At 38.3% G+C, this 27767-nt stretch overlaps 1 protein-coding gene across 3 annotated transcripts in view; it reads left to right on the top strand.

Annotated features, from left to right (window-relative positions):
- cgnb (cingulin b) overlaps window positions 1-27027 on the top strand; it is a 36910-nt gene extending 9883 nt beyond the window's left edge. For 2 of the 3 annotated variants that reach the window (XM_053231440.1, XM_053231438.1), the window contains exons 5-21: window positions 2339-2418; window positions 3941-4073; window positions 4611-4823; window positions 6109-6236; window positions 7824-7850; window positions 9421-9517; window positions 11080-11298; window positions 12343-12432; window positions 12523-12768; window positions 15642-15812; window positions 17702-17863; window positions 18137-18226; window positions 18319-18402; window positions 20099-20217; window positions 20359-20467; window positions 21481-21644; window positions 26563-27027. In XM_053231440.1, coding sequence (XP_053087415.1) covers window positions 2339-2418; window positions 3941-4073; window positions 4611-4823; window positions 6109-6236; window positions 7824-7850; window positions 9421-9517; window positions 11080-11298; window positions 12343-12432; window positions 12523-12768; window positions 15642-15812; window positions 17702-17863; window positions 18137-18226; window positions 18319-18402; window positions 20099-20217; window positions 20359-20467; window positions 21481-21644; window positions 26563-26695 — 2265 coding nt within the window. In that variant the 3' untranslated portion in view covers window positions 26696-27027. The remainder of the gene's footprint in view (window positions 1-2338; window positions 2419-3940; window positions 4074-4610; window positions 4824-6108; window positions 6237-7823; window positions 7851-9420; window positions 9518-11079; window positions 11299-12342; window positions 12433-12522; window positions 12769-15641; window positions 15813-17701; window positions 17864-18136; window positions 18227-18318; window positions 18403-20098; window positions 20218-20358; window positions 20468-21480; window positions 21645-26562) is intronic. The other variant, XM_053231439.1, reaches the window with a different exon arrangement.
- Window positions 27028-27767: the final 740 nt, after the last annotated feature.

Here is a 27767-nt window from a genome sequence, read left to right as displayed (position 1 = left end):
CAGTGGTGTGTGTGTGTGTACATGACTAGTGGTAATTCATTGTTTGCCTAAGGCCCCGTGTTTGTGAGTCATCCTCCTCCGGTCTCTTGGCAACCGTTGCTTTAATGAAGACAGCTGATTAGAGTGTCGCGCGAGTCTGTGATGCATTAATAATTGAGGTAGGCCAGAAGCTAATACCTTTGAAGACAGGTTCCCTTTCAGTGTCAGGTATACCTCAGTCTCAGATATACCTGCACTACACTATTTATGACTCTGAAACCAGACCTCCTTTCTAGTCACTTAACCCTCAGGGTTTTATTTGGGTGTAGTAAAATGGTGTTTTGAGCTGCGGAGGCAGCAGATATGAGATTAATTAGCACTGCGTAAACAAGGCACGGTATTTTGGAATGTTACTCAGATTCTTTCTAATTTGTTGCTTTAGTTATCCTTAAAAGAATGCTTCTTAGAACAACAACAGTAAGCAGTATGAGGAAATAAACAACTGAAAGTATTGCGGTTGTTTTGGGTCAGTAGAGAAATGATGTTGCTCGTGAGGTTTCAGGCGTGGACAACACACTAAACATGCTTTCCTACGTGGAATATCCATCTGTTAGGATGTTAATAATGTTTATGTATTCACACGCTAACCCATATTTGAATGCTTAAAATTATACTTTTATTTAAAAATAAAAAGCAACTAAGTGTTTTCTAAACATAGCGAAGTGTCTCTGAATAAATGCCGTGTAATTAATGGCAAACTTACGATAGAATTTTCTAAACATGATATTATATGTGAGTAGTTAAAATTGGTAACAGGTGTTTATTAGAGGCGTTCTGGGGTATATCTGCACTATATTAGTACTACAGTGCCATTTGTGTATCCTGTGTAGTGAGCAGGAAGTTGTTTTAGAAAGACTGGAGGAGTCTTTATGTGATTCTGGATCTAACAAACAGACAGGACAGTTTTATAAATATGACAGCTTTTATCTGTGTATAAACGCTGTTTAAAATGCTGTTTCCCTAGGCAACAGCTGGAGCACATGCTATCCACACCGCAACACTGTGAATAAGCAGTAAGCACATGCTGATCGCCACGTAGCCGTCAGCGTTAGCTGGCACCAGAAGCCACTTTTCTCTTGCTCTGCTCTTTACTAAAGGCGTGGTTTTGTTGCAGGAAAGATAATTTCAGATATTGACTGGTTTTGAGTCTGCAGTGGTGTGTAAATCAACATGTCTTGGACATAAATGAAACAGTGTCTTGGCTGGCTTTTCCATTTTTAGTTTGATAAGGTTTTTTTTAATGTAACAAAAGCCCTTTAAGGCAATTGTTTTGTAGAGAATATTTGTACCTTAGTATATTTTCTCAGTGTTATATGATTATGAGTGTTTATTCAGCTGTCTTTGGAGACAATTTGCCAGTAAGATATTAGATTAGACACTAATCTTTATAAAGTGTCAACTGAGCTTCATGTGATCCCCTTTCAGCTGTTTCAATGAGCTTAACATTAACATTTGGGCTTTATGGTTTGATGTTTATATCTGATAACAGGTGACATTTGTTATAATCAGACCACTCTCTTCACCACTGTTTGTGTGAGATTATATTTAAAGGTGGTAACAATTTGCACATGATTGAGTGTTTTGAACCCTGCATTGTTTGCGTTTTAATTTTGGGTATATATTTTAACAGCGTATGTGAGTGAATGGAGTCCTCTGTGCTGTGTTCCCTCAGAGGCCAGGTGCACAGTGGGCTTTTATAGCACAAAAACACATGTAATGTAGGGTCGCCTCTGCCAGCTGTCTCCCTGAAACCCTACAGATGATCAGATAATCGCACTATCCGGTGTCACCCTCTCAAGGTTTCTTCCTCATAAGTTTCCCTTGCTGCCATCACCTCTGGCTTGCTCAATAGGGATAAATTTATAAATTGTACTTAATACATTGTACCTTTAAATGATATATTTATATATTTCTGTAAAGCTGCTTCATGACAATGTCCATTGTTAAAAGCGCTATACAAATAAAATAGAATTGGATTGAATCAGAGACATTTAATCAGAAGGCAGGTGACTAATGTGATTTGGGAATATATTCCAAGGGGAAGTTAATTTGTTCATAGTAGAAAAAAATGTTTAAATATTTAAAATACCAAGAAAATGTAGTAATTAAATAATAATGTAGTAATTAAATTTAAAAAATTATTATTATTATTATTATTATTATTATTATTATTATTATTATTATTATTAGAATTATAGAACATAGAATGTGCGTGTGTGTGTGTGCGCGCATGTGTTTGTCCTATGAGTGTGTGGTTTGTTTTCTGTTAAATCTTGTGATGTGTTTATACGTTGTGCAGGAGGAGAACGAGGCAACAGACAATCGCTTACAGCAGCAGCTCGATCAGACCAAGAGAGAATTGCAGCATGCCCAGGATCGGTAAAAAAAATAGTGTGTGTGCGTGTGTGCGCGCGTGTGCGTGTGCGCGCGTGTGTGCGTGTGCGCGCGTGTGTGCGTGTGCGCGCGTGTGTGTGTGCGTGCGTGTGTGTGCGTGTGCGTGCGTGTGTGTGCGTGTGCGTGCGTGTGTGTGTGTGTGTGTGTGTGTGTGTGTGTGTGTGTGTGAGAGAGAGAGAGAGAGAGAGAGTGAGAGAGAAGTTCTGCATTCGTCTAAAGGTCGTATGTCATAATTTCAAACCTCCGACTAGGAAAATCCAAAGTAAACGTCCCCTCACCTCAGAATCCCTACTCAGGAATGTGGGACAGTTTCCTCAACCCCGAGTTCAGCTTAGACGTCAACTTAACATGGCAGCTCACAGCATGACCAATAAACACAGCAGCACTTCTTACCTTTAAATGAGTTACACTGAATACATGTATTTGCTTTAGCTTATTAACATACAGACTGATTCACTTGTTAAATCTTTAACACTGACTTTACAGTTACTGAATTGAGGAGGTAAATATACATCACTCATCACAGTTAGCTGGCTAGCTTGTTGCTAACAGTAGACAAGCATGGAGGTTTTGGTGGCCCACATTTTATTTGATCTCTTCACGCTTTAAGCCAGCAATCAGGAACACTTGGTAAATGTGTAACACTTGGTAAACACTGGGTAAAAGCATGTTGGGAGCTGGGACAAAAGAATATATATGAACCCAGAGGGCCAGTGTAGGAAACACTGCGTATTTTGGAGGAATTCCTTTGAAATCCATCCTTCACTTAGCTTAGATATAGATGTTTCACTTCCTACTTGTCATTACTTCAATACAATGCAGAAAAAGATATCTTAGCAAGTAATATGTCTTGAATATAGGCAAATTCAACTCGTTTTTTTTCTTTATTACAATGTTTTTAAACAAATATAAGATTATTAAGCCTATTTCTAGATATTTTTGCTCATTTCAAGCTTGAAATTGTCTTATTCTTTTAGCAGATTATTTTGCTTATTTAAAGCATTTATTTCCAGGAAGAATCAAAATTATCAAAATTATCTGCTAATAGAATAAGATGATTTTAAGCTTGAAATTAGTAAATATGTCAAGAAATAGGTTTAATGGTCTTACATTGGTTATATCATGATCTTATAAGGAGAAATATTAGATAATTCTTTTTTTTTTTATTCAAGATGTCTTCACTTGATATTGTTTTTTGCACTACAGAGTAGAGTAACGTTTGTTTAGATGAATGTAGGACACTTGGAAATTTAGATCCAAATTTAGACAATTAGGAATGTCCCTTTTTTTATATATATACATATATACATATATACATATATATATATATATATATAAATATATATATATATATATATATATATATATATATATATATATATATATATATATATAATATAATCAGCAGTCATCCCAGACAGTGTGCAATCTGAGGTCAGCGCTAGTTATTTTGTCCCATTTGGAAGTGATGGATGAGTTTGGATGAGCTTGTCATTGCTGTGTTCAGATTGGTGGAGCTTCGCTTGGAGAAGGAAGGGGTGGAGTCTCGCTTTCACCAGCAGGAGGATCAGCTGGCTCAGCTACAGGAGGAGCTGAGGAGAGTATCGGAGAGCACACCTCAAACAGACTCAATGCACATGGTATACAGTCGCACCACACCCATGGACCATTTTTATCTGGAAAACATTTAGCTAGCTAACTTTATTCAGCGTGAGTTTACGGTATCTGGCTGGACAGCACCTCGGCTTTCAGTGCCATGACGTCCTCGATGTTGTAATCGTAATGTGTATATATGTCTGGTCATTGCAGGCTAGACCATTGCTGAGCATCATTTAGCCCCTGACAGGACGCCAAGCCATAAGAATCTTCTAGAGTTACACCATGTGAAAGAGTTAGTTTAGCCGAATAGCGCTCCCTGTCTTCTAGCACCTCGAGTCTTTTTGCAGCCAGGTTGCACACATCTCTTTTTCTTTACAAACACTGAAGGGGTCTGTTGATTTATCTGAGGCGTGTTTAACACTGGCACATGATAACTTCTGTTTGCTTAATATTAGAGTCTGCATTATATGGGAATATTTATATCATGCACCCAAACCAAGGCACAATAAACAGTATATGTACATAACCACATGCAGCCCAAAGCTAAACAGTCCAGGTTTTCATTTTGCTGATATCAGGACCTGGTGACGCTTCAGACTGAGCTGGCTGAGGCGGTGATGCTGAGGCAGAAGCAGGAGGAGATGCTGCACATGAGGGAGAGGGAGCTCACTGCCCTGAAGGGGGCACTAAAGGACGAGGTGGCCGCCCACGACAGAGAGATGGAGGCACTCAGAGAACAGTACGGCCGAAATATGGAGGCACTTCAAAAAAGCATGGAGCATGTATCACAGGTGTGTGTGTCTGAGTGTGTACATGTATATAGTGTATAGCTTATAGTTTGCTGCTTATTAAGTACACATAGCTTGCAGCTGAAGTCTTTGGCCCTTTTATCAGTTTTTCCAGCCTAATAGATGCACTTTGTATGTGTACAGTCACAGACTGTGGGAAGGGATGACCACTGACCACTGATTCTCAGCACAGCAGCGCCGGGGACATGGGTGGTGTTGATATGAATGTATTGGGAAATAAGACGCATGTTCCCACTGCTGTGATTAGTCACTGTCAACCAATCTTCCCGTCTTACTTTCTTTCAGAAACAAACCTTGAACTCATTCAATGTAAAATTCCCCCCCCATGTTTTACCCAAGTCCACGCCCATGGACACCTCCATGCTCACTTTTTGTTAGCAACAAGCTAGCAGCTATCTGTGATGAGTGTTATATTTACCTCCTCAAATCAGTGGACAGTATAGATTTTAGACTTAACAAGTGAATATGTCTGTATGTTGACTGATCTAAAGCTAATGCCTGTATATACAGTATAAATACAGTGTATATAAAGTGTAACTCATTTTAAGGTCAGAAGTGCTGCTGTGTTTACTGCTCATGCTGTGAGTTGCCATGTTGATTTGCCGTTACTTGCTGAACTCAGGGTTGAGGAAACTATCTCAAGTTCCTGAGCTGGGATTCTAAGTTTAGGGGGCATTTACTTTGGGTTTTCCTAGTTGGAAATTATGGGTTACAAACACTATAGTGCACTGCACCTTCTGTATCATGGCTGTGCTGGAAAAATGATGCCTGTGTAAGTGTATCTTGCTGATATAGGATTTATATAATATACCCTGTAATGCTCCATGTGGGAGCGAGTTTGCTAGCAGTTACATATTCTGTCTAGCTGTACAGTAGCAGTGAGAAGTGTCAGTAAATTACCACTGAAAACTAAACTGAAAACTAAAATTGTTTTGATACATCAACAGTTTTGCAATTTCTGTAAACAGATGTCTACTCTTTAGTACATGCAGAGCTGTGTTTCCACAATTTACCCTCTAGTTTTCTGTCATAGTGTAGTCTGCTGTAGGTAACTCTGAAGCATGACCATGGTACTGGGGAATGAGGGGGTTTAAGATGGCCAGAGGACTTGGGCTTTCCATGTATCATATTTATGCATATTCCTCGATCATTGCATTCTTTAAGAGATGAAGAGATGGTCCTGTAGTTTCTCAGGCATTAATGTGGCTTATTCGCACCACTATCTCTTACTTTGAGAGATCCTGTTTTAACATCATGTCTCTTTTAGTCCCAGCAGGAGATAGAGGAAGAGCGGCAGAAAGTGAACGCCTCGATTCTGGCTCTGGAAGACGAGCTGGACAGTTACAGGGAGCAGGGCGAGCACTGGAAGGAGCAGATGACCTCAGTCAAACAGGAGTGAGCTCTAATATTGCACACACATTCAGACATGATATGTTCATTCTCATGTACATTTTTCCAAAGGGGAAACTTTCTGGACCTTAAGCATAATTTTAATTTAACCTTAATTTAAGCATAATTTTCTGGAAAATTACATATCCACAGGTCTCAGACAGCCATCTTCAAAGTGGTTTATTACATAATACAAAAAATTCTCTGTATTACTATTATTTATTTATTTATTTATTTTATATTATTTATATTCTTTTTCCTAGGAACAAGCTAAAGCAGAATACATGAAATAAATATCTAATATGTAGATAAAAATGTGGCATTCCTAAGACTTTAAGACCAAATATTGATTTTATTTGATACAGCTCTTAGTATAGTATTTCTTTTATAATTATAAACAATTATTTAATTATTTTGCCATACAAACAAAGTTCCTAAGACTTTTGCACATGGAAAATGCAGAGCCAAATTGCCAATCTGGGTTTTGATTTATCTGCAGCCTAATGTTTATTATGTATTTTAGATTGCTGTAGCACAGTGACACGTTCACATGGCAATGTGCTGCTCTATGAGTCAAGACTTTCCCCTGCATGAGGCTGCTTTCACACTTGGCTTTTTCCCTCCACTGTTTCTTCATGCAGTTATACAGGCAGCGTTTACACACCAGTAGAACAGTTTGTGTTGTTAGTGAATTAGAAGCTTAATGATATGCTTATTCTGAGAGTTTTAAGCCTCTAATAGCTGACTAGTTGCACAAGCGTTCCTCTTCTGTTGATTTTCTGTCTCCAAAGCTCAGACAAGCCGCATCCTCCTCACCATTGTTAGCGTAAATGTTGAAAATGAATTCTTATCTTTATTCATTTTAGTGGGAGTGTTGTTATGGTTACAGTGTGCATGTTAAGTGAGCATTTTTTTTTTATACTTCAGCCGATGCGTTTTCTGTACAAAATACACGCCTGGTGATTAAGCAGCCTGAGAGTGCCCAAAGTTCAACCCAGTATTTATCAAAGGTGTCACAGGTTTATCATATGTAAACATGTCCATGGGTTGGGCTGAGAACACAACGCCATTCATCTGTGTCGCTAAAAGTTTAGTTCCAGTGTATTTTATAGTCAGAAGTATGTTTTAAAGCCCCATCAACTTATTTTTCTAATTTCTTTTTACTATAGTCTAAACAAAAAGCGCAAACTTTGTATTAATATTAATTATTCTTCTTAACAGCCTGTCTATCATGTGTGGAAGGCTGTTAAAGAATAATTACTCTCTAGATTTGCATCAGTCCCCGATACAGATATAATTTTTCTTCTGGTTGATATGAAACTAGTTGGGACTATTCTGGGAGCAGGTGATGTCAGGCAGTTCCTTATACAAAGCGCAGTTAGGAATCTTGAGTTAAATTCTGTAAGGAATGACCTCAGTTTATATGTTTTATTTAAGTAGGCCTGTTATGAGGAATTTATTAAACTGAGTGGATAATATAAAAATACTCTGAACTTTAATGTCTCTTCAGTTTTGTGGTCTTTCATGTGCTTTTTATTGTTTTCATTCACCCTTTTCTGATGAATGACTTCACCTCTGGTTTGTGTTTGCCAGGCACGGGCCGCACAGCACGTTTCAAAAGTGAGAGAGATCTCTAGATTTACAGAAGGGCCTCAGACTACTTAAAGAAGCAATATATAACATTTTTTTGTTTTTGCCTTTTAACTGATCAGTTCTAGGCGTATAATTGGCGACATAATTTTAGTATCTGAATTACCAGAGCTATTTATGAAATAAAGCACAATAAATATGTTTAAATTATTATTATTAATATTATTATTATTATAAAACAGGACAGTAAAACAGTAATGCTTTATATAAAGGTCCTTTTAACAAAGATTATTTACTGCATTAGTAAACATTAACAAACAATAAACTTCAGAATTAATAAACTACAAGTAATGTTAACAAAATTATTACCATTTTTATTAAGTAATGTTTTTTCTACAATGAACCAAATAAGACACATGCATCAGTCAGTGTTTCTACCAATCACGAATAATACATCTGCAATGACTAATATGAATAAATATCTTGATTTAGATTTTCAGTGGTTATTTGGCAAAATTTATAAATGATGCTGAATAATGGCTGTCAGTATTTACACTTGGAGACCTGAGTCCAGTTGAGTATCTACATTTTTTTTATCTACACCATGCCATCATTTATTTTATGTTGATTTATGTGGACTTATTTTTTGGTTGTGAATGGAATGAATATTATTAAATGCAGATGTGTATAGTTAACAGTTAGAGAAGCGTCAGTGTTTTTATGGTTTATTAATGCTGATGGTTTATTAATGTTGAAGATTACAGTAATGGTTTATGTTAATGTCAGCTGATGCAGTAAATAATAAAGGAACCTTAATGTAAAGCGTTACCTGAAATGCTATGTACTGCTTCTTTGAAAAACAGCAACAACAACTCATAATACAACCTTGGCCTTGAAAGCTTTGAATCTGACCCTACAAGCAATTGCTAATTCTGTCAAAGTACTGATATATGAGCAAAAGAAAACAAATCATATTATCAGCATATTATTGATCATGTAATGGATTAAATCAAGGGATATCAAATCTTGTTATAACTAACCACATCAATCACATTCATTTCAGGTGGTATTTTTGCTAACACGGTGGTTACTTACTAAAAATGTTACAAATATGTATGATTCTTTAATCGTCTGTGTATGTGTGTGCATGCTCATGGACACTGAGTTTATGATCTTGCCAGCATTTAGGCCATGTAAAGGTGTATACTTGTTTAACTAATTGCTTCAACAGAACCGAGACAGTATTTGGGCTGATTAGTGAAAAACTGAGTGAACCTCCATGGTGTGCAAATTGTCAAAGGTTCTTCCTTTAAAAGAAACTCCATATTTAAATGACATTGTGTTCATTTCTTTAAATATCTTTAAAGAAGTGAATTTGTTAAACAAGTATTAGAGTTTTTGTGGCCTATTCATGCATTGCAGAGAATGATTTTAGACCTGTGACTGATTGAATATGTGGGCTTGTGTAGTATGTATGGTTTATTGTAACTAGCTTTAACATGTGTTTAGTGTTCAGTAATGTGTCTGTATGTGTGTCTGTCTGTCTGTCTGTGTGTGTGTGTGTGTGTGTGATATAATTTTGAATCGTCTGCTTGTCTAGACTGCTGCAGGCTCAGCAGGAAAAGAAGGAACTTGAGGAGAAACTGCTCAGCGTGAAGAAGCAGACTTGTGAAACAGACTCGCGCTCTTTCACTCAGGTAACACGAACAGTGAGATTGATTTGCTAATAGAAGGACATTACCTTTATTAGGTAGACAGTTTTTCTACCTAAATTTATGGGTCATTTATCAGATACAGTTACCATACAGGTGCCATCTGTAGATGTAAAGGGTCTGCTATTTGATACCAATTCAGATAGGATCTCTAACACCTCATTATCATTTGAAAAACATAGCTAGATTCACAGCGGTCTTTGTAAATAAAGTTCAGCTACACTATACGGCCAAAAGTATGTGCACCCCTGACCATCACACCCACATGTGCTTGTTGACATTCCATTCCAGATTTCTTCCCCTTTGCTGTTATAATAAGCTCCACTCTTCTGGGAAGCTTTCCACTAGATGTTGGAGCGTGGCTGTGGGGATTTGTGTTCATTCAGCTACAAGAGCATTAGTGAGGTCAGGCACTGATGTTGGTGAGGAGGTCTGGGGTTCAGTCGGTGTTCCAGTTCATCCCAAAGGTGTTCAGTGGGGTTGAGGTCAGGGCTCTGTGCAGGACACTCGAGTTCTTCCACTCCAACCTTCACACACCATGTCTTCATGGAGCTCGCTTTGTGCACAGGGGCATTGTCATGCTGGAACAGGTTTGAGCCTCTTAGTGATAGTGAAGGGAAACTGTAAAGCTACAGCACACAGAGACGTTCTATACAATTGTGTGCTTCCAACTTTGCGGCAACAGATTAGAGAAGAACCACATATGGGTGTGATGGTGACGGGTGTGATGGTCATACTTTTTGCCATATAGTGTAGTTCAGAAAGCAGCAGCCTGTGACCTTTACCAGGGAAAGAACGTCAGAGCACGTAACAGTATGTTCAGTCAGATTGGGTAGCATTTCATAGTACCTACCAACACCTATTATGACGTTTAAAGCCCTAAATTTTTAACTTGTTTCTTGCTGATTTTCTGAAGCAATATAGACTATCCTGAACACTTTGCTTAGCTAAAGCTAATTTGAATTGTATCAGAAAAACAAGATGGCTTTTGAATCACCATTGCACACACAATCAATAATTCATAGTTGTCATGATGAATCAACTCTAAATCAGTGTTAATTTAAGATTTACCCTGCTGCACACACCTTAAAGGAATCAAATATAAGGCTGCATTCAACTAACTTGTCATTTCCAACCGTCTCCTCAAACCCGAGTTCAGCAAGTGACGTCAGATCAACATGGCAGCTCACAGCATGAGCAGTAAACAGCAGCACTTCTGACCTTAAAATGAGTTACACTGTATATACACTGTATTTATACTGTATACACACTGTATTTATACTGTATATACAGGCATTAGCTTTAGATCAATCAACATATAGACGTCTTCACTTGTTAAATCTATAACACTGTTTCTGCTTTGTTGCTAACAAAAGACAAATATGAGGTGTCTGTGTTTTTTTTTTCTGTACTTTGTAGCTTGAACTCACAGAAGTAGAAAGTGGTGTAATTCTGAGTTCAGCGGTAAATCAAATGCAGCAGTAAGATACTAAAGTTACTTATGTGACATTTGATTGTTGGTCATTTCAAATATCATATTTCATTAGGTTCAGGAGCTGCAGCGATGTCAAGATGATCTTAAACAGGCACGTCTGAAAATAGATGAGCAGAAAGCCGAGTTGGTGAAGAAGGAGGAGGAGCTCCAGTCTCTGAAAAGAACCAGTCAAAACAAAGAACAGGAGCTTGAGGCTGAGATTGACAAACTGAAGGACCAGTCAAAGAAGGACAAAGAGGAGCATTCCAAAGTGCTTGAGAAGATGCAACAGGTTAGTTTTTTTTTTTTTTTTTTTTTGCCCCGACACGAAGAAATTCTTAATATGTGACAGATTTAATTAATCTTTTGTCTGTTAAGATAAACAGAATGACATACAAAATATACACAGATTGGACTGATAAACCATTAGAAAAAGCATTTAGAAAAAATGATTAATTAAAATTTTTATTCTGAAATAATACAATTATTCCACGAAAGATTTAAATATTATTTCTTTTTTTCCTTTTAGTTTGAAATCTGAGGCAATGTATGAGTATAACACTTTTGTTTTGTGGAACCAGAGAAAATTAGATAAATCATTATCCCAGGGGACATGTTTTCATGCTGGAGATCAGCACAGCTGTGAATATCTTTCAGCTCCACCAACAAAAACATTTGGGTTACAATTCCATTAGTTAGGAAATGCTGGGTTTTATAGTAATAAAACACTGATGTATGTAAATGCACCAACCTGGGCTGGAAAACATGTTCCCTGCCATGCCTGTTATTGTTAATGCAGTGGTGTTTAGTACAACACACCATAGTTTAACCTTCAGAAATGCCAAAGTGAGCATTAGATAGCTATAAGATTTCTGTCCTTAAAAAGGCAAACGTGTGTGATACCACAGTTAACCAGAGAAAGATGTATTGGGTTAAGAATTGAGCAATTGACTTTTAGCAGAATAGTTCCACACCTTGGACCTTTTCTTTGACTTTTTACCTGGTGTGCTGCAAAACGGCCACTAAATGCTAGGAAAGTTGTAGAGTAAAAGCCTCCAGGAAAATGGTTTATATGTGCCATGCCGAGGATGCAGCAGTGACAGCCTCTACGGCTTCAGGATCCCTGCAGGCTACTAGTAATGTATTTCTTCAGTATTTTTTTGTTTCAGTTAAAAAATCTTTCAGTGGTGGAGTGGATGGATAATAAATAAAGATTTTAGGCTGTAATTTTTTTAATCTCTTTTCATTCCTAATGATGTGACTTCATAATCATAGTTGTGACTTTTTCTTCTCCTTGTTTTATCAGTCCTTACTTACTTATCTGCCCTTTCCCCAGTCTTTAGTATCGTCTCAGGATCCTACCAAAGACAGTGCTTTGGACCTTCAGGAGGCTAACACTCGCCTTAGAGAGAGAATTGCCCGCATGGTACAGTGACCACATATAGATTTAGATGAGTTATCAAAAACAAATACACTATTTATAATAAATACAGTCTGTGCACTTTCTTTCGCACAGTCCCGGCTGCACACCAGTCTGCCCGACAGTGGGGCTTCAGATGCCCTGGAGGAGGAGAACCGGTACCTGAAGACGCAGCTGGAGGAAGCGCGGCGTGCAGCATCCCGCCTCAGCCACGAGAAAGAGGAACTCAGCCGCCAACTGGAGGAAAAAGAAAAAGAGAGAGAAATTCTGCGCCATGCCAAAGCAGACCTTGAAGAGCAGAAGAGGCTGCTTGACCGAGCACTGGAGAAGATGAACAAAGAGGTAAGTGTGTATGTGAAAGTGTGCTCGCTGTGAGGTGTTTAATGGTGTAAATCCTTTTATGGTATGATAACATGATTTTTGGCACATTATGGTGTTTATTCTTTATAAAGAGAGCAACAATAAATGACATACAGTTGGGTCCATAAGTATTTGGACAGTGATACAATTTTGGTAATTTTCCCTCTGTACATCACTACAGTGGATTTGAAATGAAACAATCAAGATGTGATTGAAGTGTTGACTTTCAGCTTTAATTCAGAGTCCCTCCATTTTCACAGGCTCGAAAGTAACTGGACAAACTAACAATCATAAATATAAAGATTATTTTTAATGCTTGGATGGAAATCCTTTGCAGTCAGTGAGTGCCTGAAGTCTGGGACCCATGGACATCACCAAATCATATCACGATTCTCAAAGGCATTTCAACATTACAGGATATGTATCACAATATATAGCGCATAGACTACCAGCAAAATAGACGTGTTGCCTGTATTTTTGTCTATAGAAATTTCATTTATTTTAATTTTTTACATTACATTTTTTAAAGAAAATAAATGAAAACTATTTAATATTGAAAAGGAAAAAAAATCTGTGAAAATTTTTAACATCTGCTGCTTCTAGTCAGGTTATAATTATGAAAATTCATGATATCTAAGGAAAGCATATTGTGATGTAATTTATCACAATATTTATGTTATATCATTATGTCACCCAGCCCTATCTTGTTGCATATTTAAATAGTCACATCCCTGAAAATAACATTGAAATACACAAAAAAAAAAAAGATCGCCGTTTGGATTTAAATAAGCAAACACTTATGAGCCTATGATTGGATCATTATTGCGGTGATTAATATGTTTCAGCTGGCAACAATTCTTGTAACCCGAACTGATGGGGTGTGTAGCTGCTCATTTCTTAAACAGCCATGTCGGAAGACGTATCCCATGGTCGTGGAAAAGATGTGTTTTAGAAGGGGCAAATTAGAAGGGGCATCAAGCAAAGAAAACAACTAAGGAGATTGCTGAAATCACTGGAATTGGATTAAGAACTGTCCAACGCATTATTAAACCTGGAAGGATAGTGGCGAACTGTCAGCTTTGCGGAAGAAATATGGTTGGAAAAAAATTCTGAATGATCATGATTGGAGATCTTTAAAAACACTTGGTGAAGTCACGTCGTAAAAAATCGACAAGAGAACTCATGGCTATGTTTAATAGTGAAAGTAAAACTATTTCCACAAACACAATGTGATGAGAACTTACAGGCTTGGGATGGCCAGAAGAAAGCCATTTGTTAGTGAGACCAATCGAAAAAAATGACTTCAGTTTGCTAGGGAGCATAAAGACTGGACTGTGGAGCAATCGAACAAGGTCATGTGGTCTGAAGAGTCCAGATTGACCCTATTCCAAGAATAAGGGAAGCACTTGAAGCGAGGTATACATCATGCATAGTGTCTACTGTACAAGCCTCTGAAGGCAGTGTTATGATCTGGGGTTGCTTCAGTTGGTCAGTTCGAGGCTCAGCCTCATTACGCAGCAATAAAATGAAGTCAGCTGATGTACAGAACGAACAGTTTATCCCATCAATGGACTTTTTCTTCCCTGATGGCACAGGCATTTTCCAGGATGACAATGCTAAGATTCATCGGGCTCAAATTGTTAAAGAGTGGTTCAGGGAGCATGAGGAATCATTTTCACACGTGAGGTGGCCACCACAGAGTCCTGACCTTAACTTGATCATTGAGAGTCTTTGGGACGTGCTGGAAAAGACTTTAACGTTTGACTCTCCCGTCCTCAATACAAGATCTCAGCCAAAAATTAATGCAACTCTGGACGGAAATGAATGTTCTGATGTTGCATTGTCAAAACAATTCCATGACGAATGTGTGCTGTAAGCAAAGCTAAACACGGTGCAACGAAATATTAGAGTGTATGACTTTTGTTTTTGGCCAGGCAGTGTATAAACACACCCATACACCATCGTGTGAATGGTGAAGGGTTGACCAGTCACTTCTTTTTAAACAAACTGCACTAACAGAACTACCAGATGATGCACTTCTTCAGATGGGTAGTGCTAGATGAAAATCATGGAGAGCAGCAATTTTTATTCCTTAAAAACAGTTTGTATTGAGTGTAATTGTTGACTGATGTTCATATTTTCATTTGATGCATTACATTAGTTACTTACATTTACATTAAAGTGATGGATTAGCCAATGTCAGCTAGCTAGTGAGTGGTAGCTCAATCAGTCATGACTCAAAGCTCTAAAATCTTTTCCTGACAACGTTAAAATCAATATACCTGCGAGGCATATATGACTACAGATTTTACATATTAATTAATAACGCTGTACTTACCACTTTGAGCTAGCCACTGCGACGTTTTAAGTTGCACTTTAGGTAAGTCATTGTGGGCCTGTAGGTCCGAGTGTGGGCCCGCTGTATTTACTGCGCATGCTCTGGCTCCAATTTTTACAAGATGGCAACTCCCTTTTCGACCCTAAAAAGGCATCAAAAATCCACATTGGGAGTGAATGGCACCATGTTGTCCACTCATATATACAGACATTGGTCTTTATGCACTCCATAATCACACAGTTTTACAGTTTTTTTGTTTTTTAATATACAACAGCACAAAAAGTTAATTAATAATAATTATAATTCCATCACCCACCTGCTTACACTGAATTTCCACCAAGAGTTTTTCTTTTATCTCTACATTTTTTACCTGTTAGATGTACAGCATTAATGAATGAGGTTATTTTTCCAGTCATCAGTTGGAGATTTTTAATTGCATATTGTTGGAACAAAATATTGTGATCAGTATGATCACTCTGTAAACAGTGTTTAACATGTTTGTATTATTGTGTCACAGATAGACCTGATGATGGGTGATTCTCGGCAGTCTGTGCAGAATCTGCAGTCTCAGCTGGATGAGTTTAGAGATCGCTCTCGTAGAGAGCTTCAGGAATCTCAGAGACTAAACAAGGACCGACTGGTTGAGCTGCAAAGAACGCAGAACAACCTCAAAGCAGCACAGGAAGAGGTGAGGCAGAAGCGCAGGACTGTTAGTTGGCTGTTGTTTTTTCTCTGTATTACTTGTCTGCATGTCTTAATTAGTATACATGATATTTTTTTTTTTTTTTTAATTTCTTACTTATAACCTGGGTCCCTGGTGGCCTTGCGAGTTCACTGAGTAAAAGATTGGTTCAGTGTCATATTTCACCTCCTTAACTGAGCTGGTGAGCTACAGCTCCAGTCTTGACTAATATTATCTAAAGCACCTATAAACAGAAAAAACAACAGCTGGTAGTGTGTAATGACACACTGTTGTGTCTATATAGAAAGAGATTTTTGTAAGAAAACTTCAGAACAATGACTTTGGCTTGCTACCTCCTATTATAATCAGTATACTGATTAACAGACCCAGTGGCATCATTCTGGACTTCAGATCCTGTCACTACACTATCTTTCCACTGCTTAGGTAGATAGCTGTTTTGAACAGTGTTACATGCTCTTGATATGAAAGCTCCTGTCCCATTCAGAAGACCTTCCTCTAAGCATAAATTACATGAATCTTCCTCGGCAAGTGCAGTCTGATTATCCTGTTCACATTCCACATAAAATAGAACTGTCTTAAAGGGTTAAACAACTATTATCCTTATTATGTAAGTAAGGAATAACACACGCCAGACCGTGCAGTTATACAAAATTAATCTACTGCTGGGTGGTAAAGGCATCACACCACCCCAGTGCGGCTTATTTTTGTATAACAGCATGGTCTGTCATGTGTTACTCCACTTATACCACAGCAATTTGCCAACGATTACAGTGTTAATGACCGACACATCACACAGTTTAACACTTATAGTTAAGATTTAATGTTGTGGAACATCCATGAGTCACGTTCCTGTTCTTACTTACATTATATCCACAATAAACAGTACTTCTTCACCAGCATCTCTCTCTCTCTCTCTCTCTCTCTCTCTCATTCGCATTCCTGAGCTGGGAAACTTTGCAAAGCACCATGACTATTACAAAGTGCTGACACTTGAGACTCCTTCCATAAATATTAAGTGAAAGTCTCCTAACAAAAAAAAAATTCACCATATTAATGATACACTTTTCTTTGTTAAACATGTTTTTTCTTATATGTTTAATTATTAGTCTTAGAGTATGTGGAGTCCCTGTATATGAGCTCTTACTAAAGAAACAATAAAGCATTAGAGCAAGAGCATTAATATAAACCTGTCGTTCATGTTATAGCCGGAGCTACTGTCTGAGCCGTGCTGTTATACAGAAATACTGCACACCTTCTGTCCAATCAGATTCGAGAATTCAACCATGATGTGGTGTAAAAATGAAATACCACATTCTCTTTTCTCATCATTAAATCAGACATGAGAGATTTAACTGAAGAGTTCACTTACTATATGAGCCTTTGGATAAAAGGGGAGCATCTTATATATGATCTTTTTATATTTTCTTGGTTGTACTTTCTTACTAGCCATATGCCACCTACTTCATCTTCACATCAGATCAAACAAATTGTTTTCAGCACACTGCAAATACACCCAGACAGTTTAACTGACTCTTTCAGTGTTACAGATATAAGGAAATTGTGGAGGACATGCTAGAATAGATAGCCAATTACCCTCCTGGAGACACCTGACTGCTGAGGAATGTAGTGAAACAGTCAGATTTTGTTTGTTTCTCTTTTGGGGAAATGTCACTCAGTGCCTGTCTGTTTCAGTTGATGGTGGCTTGAAATTTACTCTAGGCGTGGTTTTTACCCCCTTCTCTCATGAGACTATTGCTGTTTGCTCTTCTATTTTTAATCCTGGCAAAGTGTTTTGAGTCATCTACCTGCTAAACATCATTGCTTTAATTTTCAATTCCTCATCTCACACGGACCTGCATGGTGGTGTGTATCAGGTGTCGCGTCTAAAGAAGGAACTGCTGGTATGTTCTGAGGAGAGGGATAGTGCTCAGCTGGATAAGGAGCTACTGAGCAGCCGTCTCAGACAAAAGGAGAGTGAGCTGGACAGTGAGAGGACCTCGCAGACAGACCGCAGCAGAGAGATACGGCTTCTAGAGGTGTGTGTGTGTGTGTGTGTGTGTGTGTGTGTGTGTGTGTGTGTGTGTGTGTGTGTGTTAATTTGTTTGTTCTCCATATCCTTTTTCTACTGGTACAGAGGCATTTAATTTGACAGTCAAATTTAGGACCCCACATTGTCTGATTGGAGTAGTGCAGGATCTAATCGCACTGAACAGGCCTGAGTGTTTCCTGCTAAAGCACAATATGAAACAGCACTTTGTTATAGTAATGTGTGTGTGTAATTGACACTCATACTTGTCTGCATGTCTTAGGATAAAGTAAAGGCTTTGGAGATAGAATTGGATGAGGAAAAGACTGGAGCAGAGCTTCTGAACGAGCGCATGACACGCAGCCGAGAGCAGGTAGCTAAATGCACATGGCCAAATGTGCTGTCTTTTTTTTTTTTAGTTTGTGAATAATAACCCCTTTTTTTTTTTGTTTTTTTGCTTTTAAGGTGGACCAACTCCGCTCTGAACTGATGCAAGAGCGCTCAGCCAGACATGACCTTGAGATGGACAAGAGCTCAGTGGAAAGACAGGTACACAGGTTTTATACGCTGTGTCAGAACGATCCACTTCACTAAACATTTAAACAAAAAAAAAAATCCTCGACTTGTACAGTTTTTGTTGCTGTACAAGTAAATGATCAGTTAACCATTATTTCCACACAGTTGTTTCAATACTGAATATATCAGTGCACTCACTGGCCACTTTAATAGGAACACCTTTACCCCTACTCTTTCATGCAAGCCGGTCTTCAACTGTCCAGTTTCGGTGTTCCTGTGTACACAGTAGCCTCAGATTCCTGTTCTTGCCTGACAGGAGTGGAACCTGATGTGGTCTTCTGCTGTTGTAGCTCATCCACCTCAAGGTTCGGCGTGTTGTGGGTTCTAAGATGCATTTCTGCTCAGCACAGTTGTAAAGAGTGATTATTTGAGCTTACGTAGCCTTCCTGTCAGCTTGAACCAGTCTAGTCTTCTCCTCTGACCTCATTTTCGCATCATTCTGTGTAACTCTAGAGACTGTTGTGTGTGAAAATCCCAGGAGATCAGTAGTGAAACCAGCCTGTCTGACAACAGCAAATATGCCCGATCTCATTTTTCCCCATTCTGATGTTTGATGTGAACATTAACTGAAGCTCTTGATGTGTATCTGCATGATTTTATGCATTGTGCTACTGCCACATGATTGGCTGATTGGATAGCTGCGTGAATGAGCAGGTGTTCTTATTAAATTGGCCAATAAAAAATTGCTTGCACTCAAAATGGCTAGCTTTTTCAGTGTCTAACTCCTTTTGGGATAGCTCATTTGGGTCAAATGTGTTCCCACAGTGCCTGCTTTATTAAGGCTTTCTCAGGAATTCTCTGGAACAATTCAGGGACACTGCAGTACAGTTCAGTGGTAAAACATTAATCAAGTAAAACATTAATCATTCAGTTAATTGAATGGTGTGGCATTAGTAAATAAAAAGCCTTGTCGTTCATTGCAGAGGATGTCTTGAAAGAGGAACACACAGGGGCACCGTGTCTTGCAGTCTTATCATCAGATATAGAACTAAACATTCAGCAAAATATGGTCCTAAAAGCAATTAGAGTACAAAACAATTTTTCTTAGCAAAAAGCTTTGAAAAACCTGAGTGGTCAGTGCCCCCTAGTGTTCAACAGTGTGTAAAAAAAAAAAAAAAAAAAAAAAAGGATCAGATACATGAAAGTGATTTTCCTATAGAACATTTACAGAAAGACTTTCAGTGTTTGATCAGCTGGATGTCTGTCAGTAGGGGAGAGCTGGCTGGAGGGTGGGAATTGGCCATCACCAAATTAAAGAGAAAATAAGAGGGAAAAATGAAGAAACACATTTCACCTTTTGCTGCAAGTCCTTATAATCTAAAACAGGCTTTTCATGTTGTTTTTTTTTTTTTTTTCTTTCTTTCTAAAAACTGCAACGTCATGATGACCTTCAGCCAAACGTTAATTTATCTTAGCTTAGCACTGCTTACTATGTGGCTGTTGAGGTGAGGAACTTGAGTCTGGTTTCATGTGAGAAAGAAAGTTTTAATTGGAAACGAGTACTTTTACACATCCATAAAATATAGTGGGATGCGTCGAGGACCATAGTGCACAAATAGTGAGATATGAGTCAGACAAGAACAAGTGCATGACAGCGCAAGTAGGAACTACCCAACAAACACTAGCTCCACAGAGCACTTCACTTCCCTCCCATTTCTCTCTTTCTCAGGTAAAAGAGCTGAAGTCTCGTTTAGCTGATATGGAAGGTCAGCCTCGATCTACTGCAGGAGTCACCATACTGGAAAGCAAAATTCAGGAGCTGGAAGATCGGTTACACAGCGAGGAAAGGTGCACACACGCGCACACACACACACCTATGTATATTCATACTTGTCTTGACTTAGTCTAGTTTAATATTATATGAAACAAAATGGCATGTTTGGCGTTTGTGTATTAAATTGCTTGTTATGTGTAATAATGACTGATCAGAGAGAAGAGCAGCATTCTAGCAGCCCAGAGGAGGACGGAGAGGAAATTAAAGGATGTCAATGTCACACTGGACCAGGAGAGAAACCAGCATGCTGAACAGCGAGACCAGGTACACACACACACACACACACACACACACACACAAACAAACACACAAACTAAATATTATCTGCTTTGCACTTATTTATATTATTAAGTGTTGTACAGGATAAAGGCATATGGCTGAAACTGTCTGATGCACAATAACAGTTTAAGGAGCATTTTTGTGCATCATCAAAAAGCGCAATGTTTAGCATAATGTTGTTCTTACCATCTGAGAGCATCACCATGGAGGGGACGGAATATTAATATGCTGCATTCAACTAAAGGTCATACCTCGTAATTTCCAATCTCTGACCAGGAAAACCAAAGTAAATGTCTCCTCAGCACAGAAGCACGACTCAGGAAGGCAGTCCTGGTGCTTGTGGTGGTTGTGAGTTTCACTATCAAAGAGTTCATCAGTATATTCAAATCAATCATATTTTAATTGCTAATCTCACTCAGAGCGTTCACCTTGTAACCGTAACATTTACTGGTGCACAGGTACAGGTGCCATTTTTGTTAAAGGTAAAAAAAACTACTACATGTAGAAGCAACAACCAGCCAAAATATCAGCAGTATTAAAGCAAGTGAAAAGTCAGAAACCCAGTGACTATAACCAACAAGCTAATAAACACTATACTGAGCTGAACACACACTCTGAGCAGAGACACACACACACACACACTGAGCAGAGAAACACACACACACTCTGAGCAGAGAAACACACACACACACTGAGCAGAGAAACACACACACACTCTGAGCAGAGAAACACACATACACTCTGAGCAGAGAAACACACACACACTCTGAGCAGAGAAACACACACACACTCTGAGCAGAGAAACACACACACACTGAGCAGAGAAACACACACACACACACACACACTCTGAGCAGAGAGTTTATGAGAGAGAGTTAGAGAGTTTCTAACTGTAGCTGTTGCAGATCTTTCTTGCATGTCTTTCTTATGCAGCACTTGGAGCAGGATCCAAATGAAAGTAATATAAGTAATAAAAGTAATAAAATGTTTGTGTGCAGCTCTCTCTGCGTGTGAAGGCACTGAAGAGGCAGCTGGATGATAGTGAAGGAGAGGTGGAGAGATTGGAGGGAGTGAGGCGGAAGATTCTGAGGGATCTGGAGGAGCAGCAGGAGCTGAAGGACGTGCTGCAGGCCAAAGTCACTGCGCTGGAAAACGAGCTGAGGTCTGTCCATATACTATATACTTACCAGTACTTACTTACTGCATACATTCCAATCAAATATACAGATAATCGTGTGTGTGTGTGTGTGTGTGTGTGTGTGTGTGTGTGTATATATACGCTATATTACCAAAAGTATTCGGTCACCTGCCTTGACTCACATATGAACTTAAGTGCCATCCCATTCCTAACCCATAGGGTTCAATATGATGTCGGTCCACCTTTTGCAGCTATTACAGCTTCAACTCTTCTGGGAAGGCTGTCCACAAGGTTGAGGAGTGTGTTTATAGGAATTTTTGACCATTCTTCCAAAAGCGCATTGGTGAGGTCACACACTGATGTTGGTCGAGAAGACCTGGCTCTCAGTCTCCGCTCTAATTCATCCCAAAGGTGTTCTATCGGGTTCAGGTCAGGACTCTGTGCAGGCCAGTCAAGTTCCTCCACACCAGACTCTGTCATCCATGTCTTTATGGACCTTGCTTTGTGCACTGGTGCACAGTCATGTTGGAAGAGGAAGGGGCCCGCTCCAAACTGTTCCCACAAGGTTGGGAGCATGGAATTGTCCAAAATGTTTTGGTATCCTGAAGCATTCAAAGTTCCTTTCACTGGAACTAAGGGGCCAAGCCCAACTCCTGAAAAACAACCCCACACCATAATTCCTCCTCCACCAAATTTCACACTCGGCACAATGCAGTCCGAAATGTACCGTTCTCCTGGCAACCTCCAAACCCAGACTCGTCCATCAGATTGCCAGATGGAAAAGCGTGATTCATCACTCCACAGAACGCGTCTCCACTGCTCTAGAGTCCAGTGGCAGCGTGCTTTACACCACTGCATCCGACGCTTTGCATTGCACTTGGTGATGTGTGGCTTGGATGCAGCTGCTCAGCCATGGAAACCCATTCCATGAAGCTCTCTGCGTACTGTACTTGGGCTAATCTGAAGGTCACATGAAGTTTGGCGCTCTGTAGCAATTGACTGTGAAGAAAGTCGACGACCTCTTTGCACTATGCGCTTCAGCATCCGCTGACCCCTCTCCGTCAGTTTACGTGGCCTACCACTCCATGGCTGAGTTGCTGTTGTTCCCAAACTCTTCCATTTTGTTATGATAAAGCTGACAGTTGACTGTGGAATATTTAGGAGCGAGGAAATTTCACGACTGGATTTGTTGCACAGGTGGCATCCTATGACAGTTCCACGCTGGAATTCACTGAGCTCCTGAGAGCGGCCCATTCTTTCACAAATGTTTGTAAAAACAGTCTGCATGCCTAAGTGCTTGATTTTATACACCTGTGGCCAGGCCAAGTGATTAGGACACCTGATTGTGATCATTTGGATGGGTGACCGAATACTTTTGGTAATATAGTGTGTGTGTGTGTGTGTGTATATATGTATGTATGTGTATATATATATATATATATATATATATATATATAGTAGTCCCCTCCGAAAGTATTGGAACATTTGGGTTTGAGATCAAAAGATAAATATGAAACAATAGATCAGAATTTCAGGTTTCATTTCCTGATATTTACATCTAGATTTACTAAACAACTTAGAAAGTGGCACCTTTGGTGGCAGACCACCCAATTTTAGATGAGCAAAAGTACTGGAACAGATAGACTTAACACTTACTATTTGGTTGCGTATTCCTTGCTTGCAATAACTACATCAAGCCAGTGACCTACTGACATCACTGGACTGCTGCATTCTTTGTTTGTGATGCTTTTACAGGTTTGCAGCGTAGCTTCTTTCAGTAGTTGTTTGTTTGGGGTGTCTCTCACTTCAGTTTCTCTTCAGGAGACTAAAACCTGGCCAGTCTAAAACCTTCCACTTTTTCCCCTGATGAAGTCCTCTGTTGTGTTGGCAGTGTGTTTTGGGTCATTGTCCAGCTGCATGATGAAGTTCCTCCCAATTAGTTTGGATGAATTTCTCTGTAAATTGGCAGTGAGAATGTTTCTGTAGACTCTGAATTCATTCTGCTGCTACCATCATGAGTTCCATCATCAGTAAAGATTAGTGAGTCTGTTCCAGAAGCAGCCATGCAAGCCCAAGCCATGACACTACCTCCACCGTGCTTGGCCCATGAGCTCGTATGCTTTGGATCATGAGCAGATCCTTTCTTTCTCCACACTTTGGTCTTTCTATAACATTGGTAGAGGTTAATCTTGGTTCCACAACTTTTGTGGTTCATCAGTGTATTTCTTTGCGAGTTCATATCAGACCTTCTGATTCTTACTGCTGATGAGAGGTTTGCATTTTATGGTATGGCCTCTATATTTCTGCTCTCAAAGTCTTCGAACGGTGAATTGTGATACCTTCACCCTTGCCATGTGGAGGTTGTTGGTGATGTCACTGACTGTTGTTTTGGGTTTTTCTTCACAGCTCTCACAATGTTTCTTTTATCAACTACCGTTTTTTTTCCTTTCCTGACATGTTCGATGTCTTGTTGTTAGTACACCAGTGGCTTCTTCCTTTTTCAGGACATTCTAAATCGTTGTATTGGCTGTGCCCAATGCTTGTGGAATGGCTCTGATGGATTTTCTCAGCTTCATAATGGCTTGCTTTTCTCCCATAGACAGCTCTATGGTCTTCATGTTGGTTTATCCTTTGTAACAACAAATGCAGTCTTCAGAGATGAAACCCAGGGCTCAAACCAAGATCAGACATTCAGAGCTATTGATCATTTAAACAATCAATCAAACAGGGCACACCTGGACAACAAGAAACACCTGTCAGGCACATGTTCCTATATGTGTGTGTGTTGTGTGTGTGTGTGTATATATATACACACTTAGATATATATATATATATATGTTAAACCTATAGGTTCTGATCTAAAATTGGTGTATTAATTGCACATATCTGAAGCATAATTAAAATGATAGCTTTTAAAGTGTCCTATGCATCCATTCTGACTCCACTGAGAAACACCAACACACTGATTGTCTAGAAGCTACACTATGTATGAATTTTATTTGCATTTAATATGTAAGACATAATTATGCTAATATTTTAGATTTGTGGCAGTCTAGCAAAACCCTGTAGGTTTGGACCAAAATTGAGTTTTTCTGCCAGTAATACTTAATAATAGTACTTAATTACATAACTATATTCCACAACATGGAAATGTTTCCGTTTAGGTGACTTTCTAACCATGCATTGGCTCCCTACCTGCAGAGATTACATACCTGTCAAGTCTCATGGTTTTTTTTGCCTTTATTGTCCTCTCACAGCTGTGAATCAAAATCTCCCTTCAAAAAAAAAAAAAAAAAAACACTTAAAGTGAACAAGGCAATTCCAACCTCTAAGGAAAATGCAGAAAAATCTTAAAAGCTCTTGTATTAATTGACGTGTTTCAATACACAGCAGTTTAGCAGCGTTATGGATGTGACCTCAGATGGACACTTTTTTGGGAGAAACATTTTCTTTTTGATTTGATTTTGAAATATTTCTTGGTTTTGCAACTATATCATTAAGAAAAACCTGATGTTGTGGATGTGACGTTTTGCGTCATGGATGTGACGTGTCTGAACCAGTACTCCAGATATTTGGTGTATAAATGATTCAGTTTTCTTTTTAACATCTCTGGTTGAATTATATACAGTGAAATATGAGTGAAAGACGAGTGAACATTGTAAAAGGAGTTTTGTTCCTGTGCTCACAACTTTATTTTTCCATGGGAAGGTTGATATTTGCATGGAATTGCCTTGCAACAAAAAAGTTTATACCACAAAACCTGGGCACGTCATCAGAGTGTCACCACATCAACACTGGGCTCAGTAGCCTGTTCAGCTTCCCCCAGCGTGACAGCTCAGTTCTGTCATTCAGTTAAAGCCCCGATACCCATCTCCATATTTCCTTCAGGTGGACAGGTATGGGATACTTACACTGAATAAGGAGCCAGTTTAAGAAACAGCTGTCAATCTAATCAGTCTGTCTAAAAATGTCTAAAACCCAGCTAGCTAAATGCTGATCATGTTTTGATCAAGTTATTGGACAGTTACATGTTGTTAGGGCTGGGCGATATGACAAAGATATCATATCACAGTATATAGGTTTGCTCATAACCTGCCAGCAAAATAGTTGTTGAGGTTGAAAAAAAAGATGTAATTATTTATGTATTTATTTTTTTTTAAAGTTTATTATTAAACATATCATTAAACACATTTACACATTTATTTTTAGTTTTTATATTTAAAAAAAATTCTTATAAAACATATTAAAATTCAATTAAATATCTATAAATAATTTTAATATTTTACAGTTAAAAAATTAAGTACAAAATTAACATCACATTAACTGCTTTCAGTTGTTTTGTAATTATTTTTTAAAAAAACTTTTGAGCCAATTTTTAAAAAAAAAAAATCACAATATCCACAGAATCTCAGAAAAACATATTGTGACTCTGCTCTACATGCTGTAATGAACTGCACATAAGCCATAAGCCTTCAGGTTGTCAAAAGAGAGAGGAGCACTCCCACACACACTGTACAGATATTTTATTAGTCTCCTAATAAACAAATATAAATGTGAAGGTAAGCGTCTTTCCCTGGAATCTCAGTGGAATCTTCTTCTCCTAGCTTTAGCTACCTCTTATGTTTTTATTTATTTATTTTCTGTTGTCAAGGACAAGAACTGAACAGAAGTTTACATGCAAAATTATCACGTTACAGTCTGCTGTAGACGTCACGTTCATACTGAAGGCCACCGTGACTCCACAGTAAAAGTGCACTTCTTTTCCTTCATTGCCCTTCTGTGTGGTTTTTTTGCACTTCTTGACTAAATGTGCTTTGATTTTGAAACAAATTCAAATAATAAAACTTGGATTTGTGTCGACATGGGCTGCCATCGTGAAACTAATCTCAGGCTTTAGCTAGGTGTGCGAGTGTGTGACTGTTGTTATTGTGATGTTTGTCAGGAGGAAGATTCAGCAGACGCGGCGTCCCACGCTGGGGTCCACTCTAAGCTCAGAGGAGGAGGATGGATGCTTTGATTCTAACAGCATCACGTCCATCCTGACAGAATCACAGCTACAGACCACCACCTGCTGAAGAGAGCGTGAAGAGTGAAACGGAAAACATGAGAACTGTGTTTATATATCTCATTCTACTGAAAGATAATCGATGATTCATATGAAGCATATCAGTTAATGAATGCCTTAATTCTGTACGGGAAACACAAAGTGCCTGAAAGTTCTAGTTTGAAAAGTTGCTAAGTGATGAAAAGAGAAAACTCTTAGTGCTTAAACCTTTATAAAAGAATTCCTTTTTAAATGAAGAGTTAAGTAGATTAGTGTAATTCAGAAATGTGTACTGTCCTTTTTACTGTATAACTGGCTATATGTTTAATCTTGACTAGTTATATAAAGATTCTTTCTTTCCAATTCATGTTCATGCGTTTCTTTTATATTCATTTTAAGCAGAAGCTGTCTTTATTACATTGTTTATTCATTACATGCAGACATTATAAATAAGTTTAGCTTTAAGATCTCTGCTTTAAGGCTCTGGGCATCTGAATATTGGAACTGAGAAATTACAGATGGGGTTAAATGTAAGGTTAGATTTTCTTATGTGTAATAATGCTTACTATGCACTATCCAATCAGCAGGTTTGACTATTTATGGCCAAACAAAAAAGTTATAACACAATTCCATGTGTTCAAAGTCAGTACATTTATAACATTTCAAGAATTGGTGCAAAAGTACAGGATTGAAACTACATATTCATTTGAACAATATAATATCAACAATCCAATTCATTAATAACAAAGTATGTAGTAATATATAGGATAAGATAAAAATGTCATGTGCTATATTAATACTATTATCCCTCGTTATTCATTATTGTTTTTTTTTTTCTAAAAATAAACATTATGTTTTAAATTATTACATTTTCTCCTACTGTTATATTATTACACTATTCTTTATTAAAGAGCAACAAAAGCAGATAGTGCTTACTGAACAGGAGTGAATATGTTAAATAATAAACAACCAAAAATCTAAAAGTATATAGGTTAATAAAAAAATAAAATAAATATACGCAGAAAACACAAGTTGTTTTATGCAAATGTTAATGCAAAAAAAAACAAAAAAAACATCATAATGTCAACCAAACATATACACAG

The sequence above is a fragment of the Pangasianodon hypophthalmus genome, chromosome 29 (genome assembly GCF_027358585.1).
Source record: "Pangasianodon hypophthalmus isolate fPanHyp1 chromosome 29, fPanHyp1.pri, whole genome shotgun sequence".
Taxonomy (NCBI): domain Eukaryota; kingdom Metazoa; phylum Chordata; class Actinopteri; order Siluriformes; family Pangasiidae; genus Pangasianodon; species Pangasianodon hypophthalmus.
This window is presented reverse-complemented; position numbering and strand designations above follow the sequence as displayed.